Source organism: Brassica oleracea, chromosome C9 (assembly GCF_000695525.1).
Source record: "Brassica oleracea var. oleracea cultivar TO1000 chromosome C9, BOL, whole genome shotgun sequence".
In the NCBI taxonomy this organism is placed as follows: domain Eukaryota; kingdom Viridiplantae; phylum Streptophyta; class Magnoliopsida; order Brassicales; family Brassicaceae; genus Brassica; species Brassica oleracea.
In genome coordinates this window covers 7,883,445-7,884,623 of record NC_027756.1, presented here as the reverse complement: position 1 = coordinate 7,884,623, position 1,179 = coordinate 7,883,445, and the positions used below count along the sequence as shown (strand labels likewise).

The 1,179-nt window shown below is 42.5% G+C and overlaps 1 protein-coding gene across 1 annotated transcript; it reads left to right on the top strand.

The window, feature by feature from the left end:
* Positions 1 to 109: 109 nt before the first annotated feature.
* On the top strand, positions 110 to 547 carry LOC106314241 (glutathione S-transferase T3-like). The gene has a single exon (XM_013752150.1). The coding sequence runs from the start codon at positions 110 to 112 to the stop codon at positions 545 to 547; it is 438 nt and encodes a 145-aa protein (XP_013607604.1).
* Positions 548 to 1,179: the final 632 nt, after the last annotated feature.

Sequence of the window (1,179 nt, the reverse complement as noted above, 5' to 3'; positions counted from 1 at the left end):
TAAAGCGAGTGGTGAATCACGAGAGCATCTCCATTGTAAGCAGAGGTGGCACAAAATCAATGACTACACGAACAAATTATGTGCTGCATACGCGGCAGCTGAGAGACAGATGAGTTATGGTCAGAAAGACAATGATCTTCTCAAGCTCGCCAAAGACATCTACTTCGCCGATCAGAAGACAAAATTCACGCTTGACCATGCTTGGTGTGTGTTGAGGTATGAGAAGAAATGGCTCAGCCTTAACACTCCTAAGCCTAGTGGGAATTCAAAGCAAAAAGAGACATGCTCCCAAGCTTTAAGCTGCCCCGTAGGTGATCCTGAGGTCCATCCTGAAGGTATCAAGGTGGCGAAAGCTAAAAGGAAGAATACCGCGCCAGTGAGGTCTATGGAGGAGTGTCAGACCGTTTGGGAGATGAAGAAGGATGATCTCTTGATGAAGGAGATACTAACAAATCTTGCGATTCTTGACACACTTCTAGCCAAGAATCAACCACTTACTGAGGCTGAAGAAGTTGTCAAGAATAAGCTATTGGCGCTGTATTTCTAAGGATTAGCTTGTTAAGATCTAAGTTCCCATGTTTCTTTGTTTCTTTGAATCAACTGTTTCCATGTTTCTTTGCTAGAAATAAGTCTAAATGTCTCTGTTTTCTATGTGAGTACGATGTATCCTTCTATCTAATGAATGAAAGTTGCTGTTTTTATTTAAATTCTTATGTGTTTCTGTTTCTGTGTTTGCTATGTTTCTGTTTTAATTAAAATTTGCTGTGTTTATTTATGTTTTACCATGAATCAAAGTTTCTGTTTTAATTAAAATTTGGTGTGTTTATTTCAGGAAATGGGACGATATAGCTACAGCCAGCCATCTCTTGCAGAGGTTTATTGTGGGGATTCATCAGACTATGGATACAGCTCTACAGAAGAGCTCATCCGTCGGGACCAAGAAGAGCTCATCCGTCGGGACCAAGAGCCGCCTCAATACCCACCTCAACCCGAAGTTGAGTTCGGATTTCCGCAGACCTGCTACTGTGGTGGCGCTCCAAAACTAGCAACTTTGAAGACTCTTAACGATAGAGGAAGACTTTACTTCACTTGTGACCAAGCTAACGATGGAGAATGCCATGTATGGAAGTGGGGGGATGTCGCCATGATGGAGGAGATGAGGGCAAGGGATAGACATGT

What these genes read in the sequence shown, in the direction of transcription:
- LOC106314241 (XM_013752150.1), top strand. Translation starts at nt 110, where the DNA reads ATGAGTTATGGTCAGAAAGACAATGATCTTCTCAAGCTCGCCAAAGAC.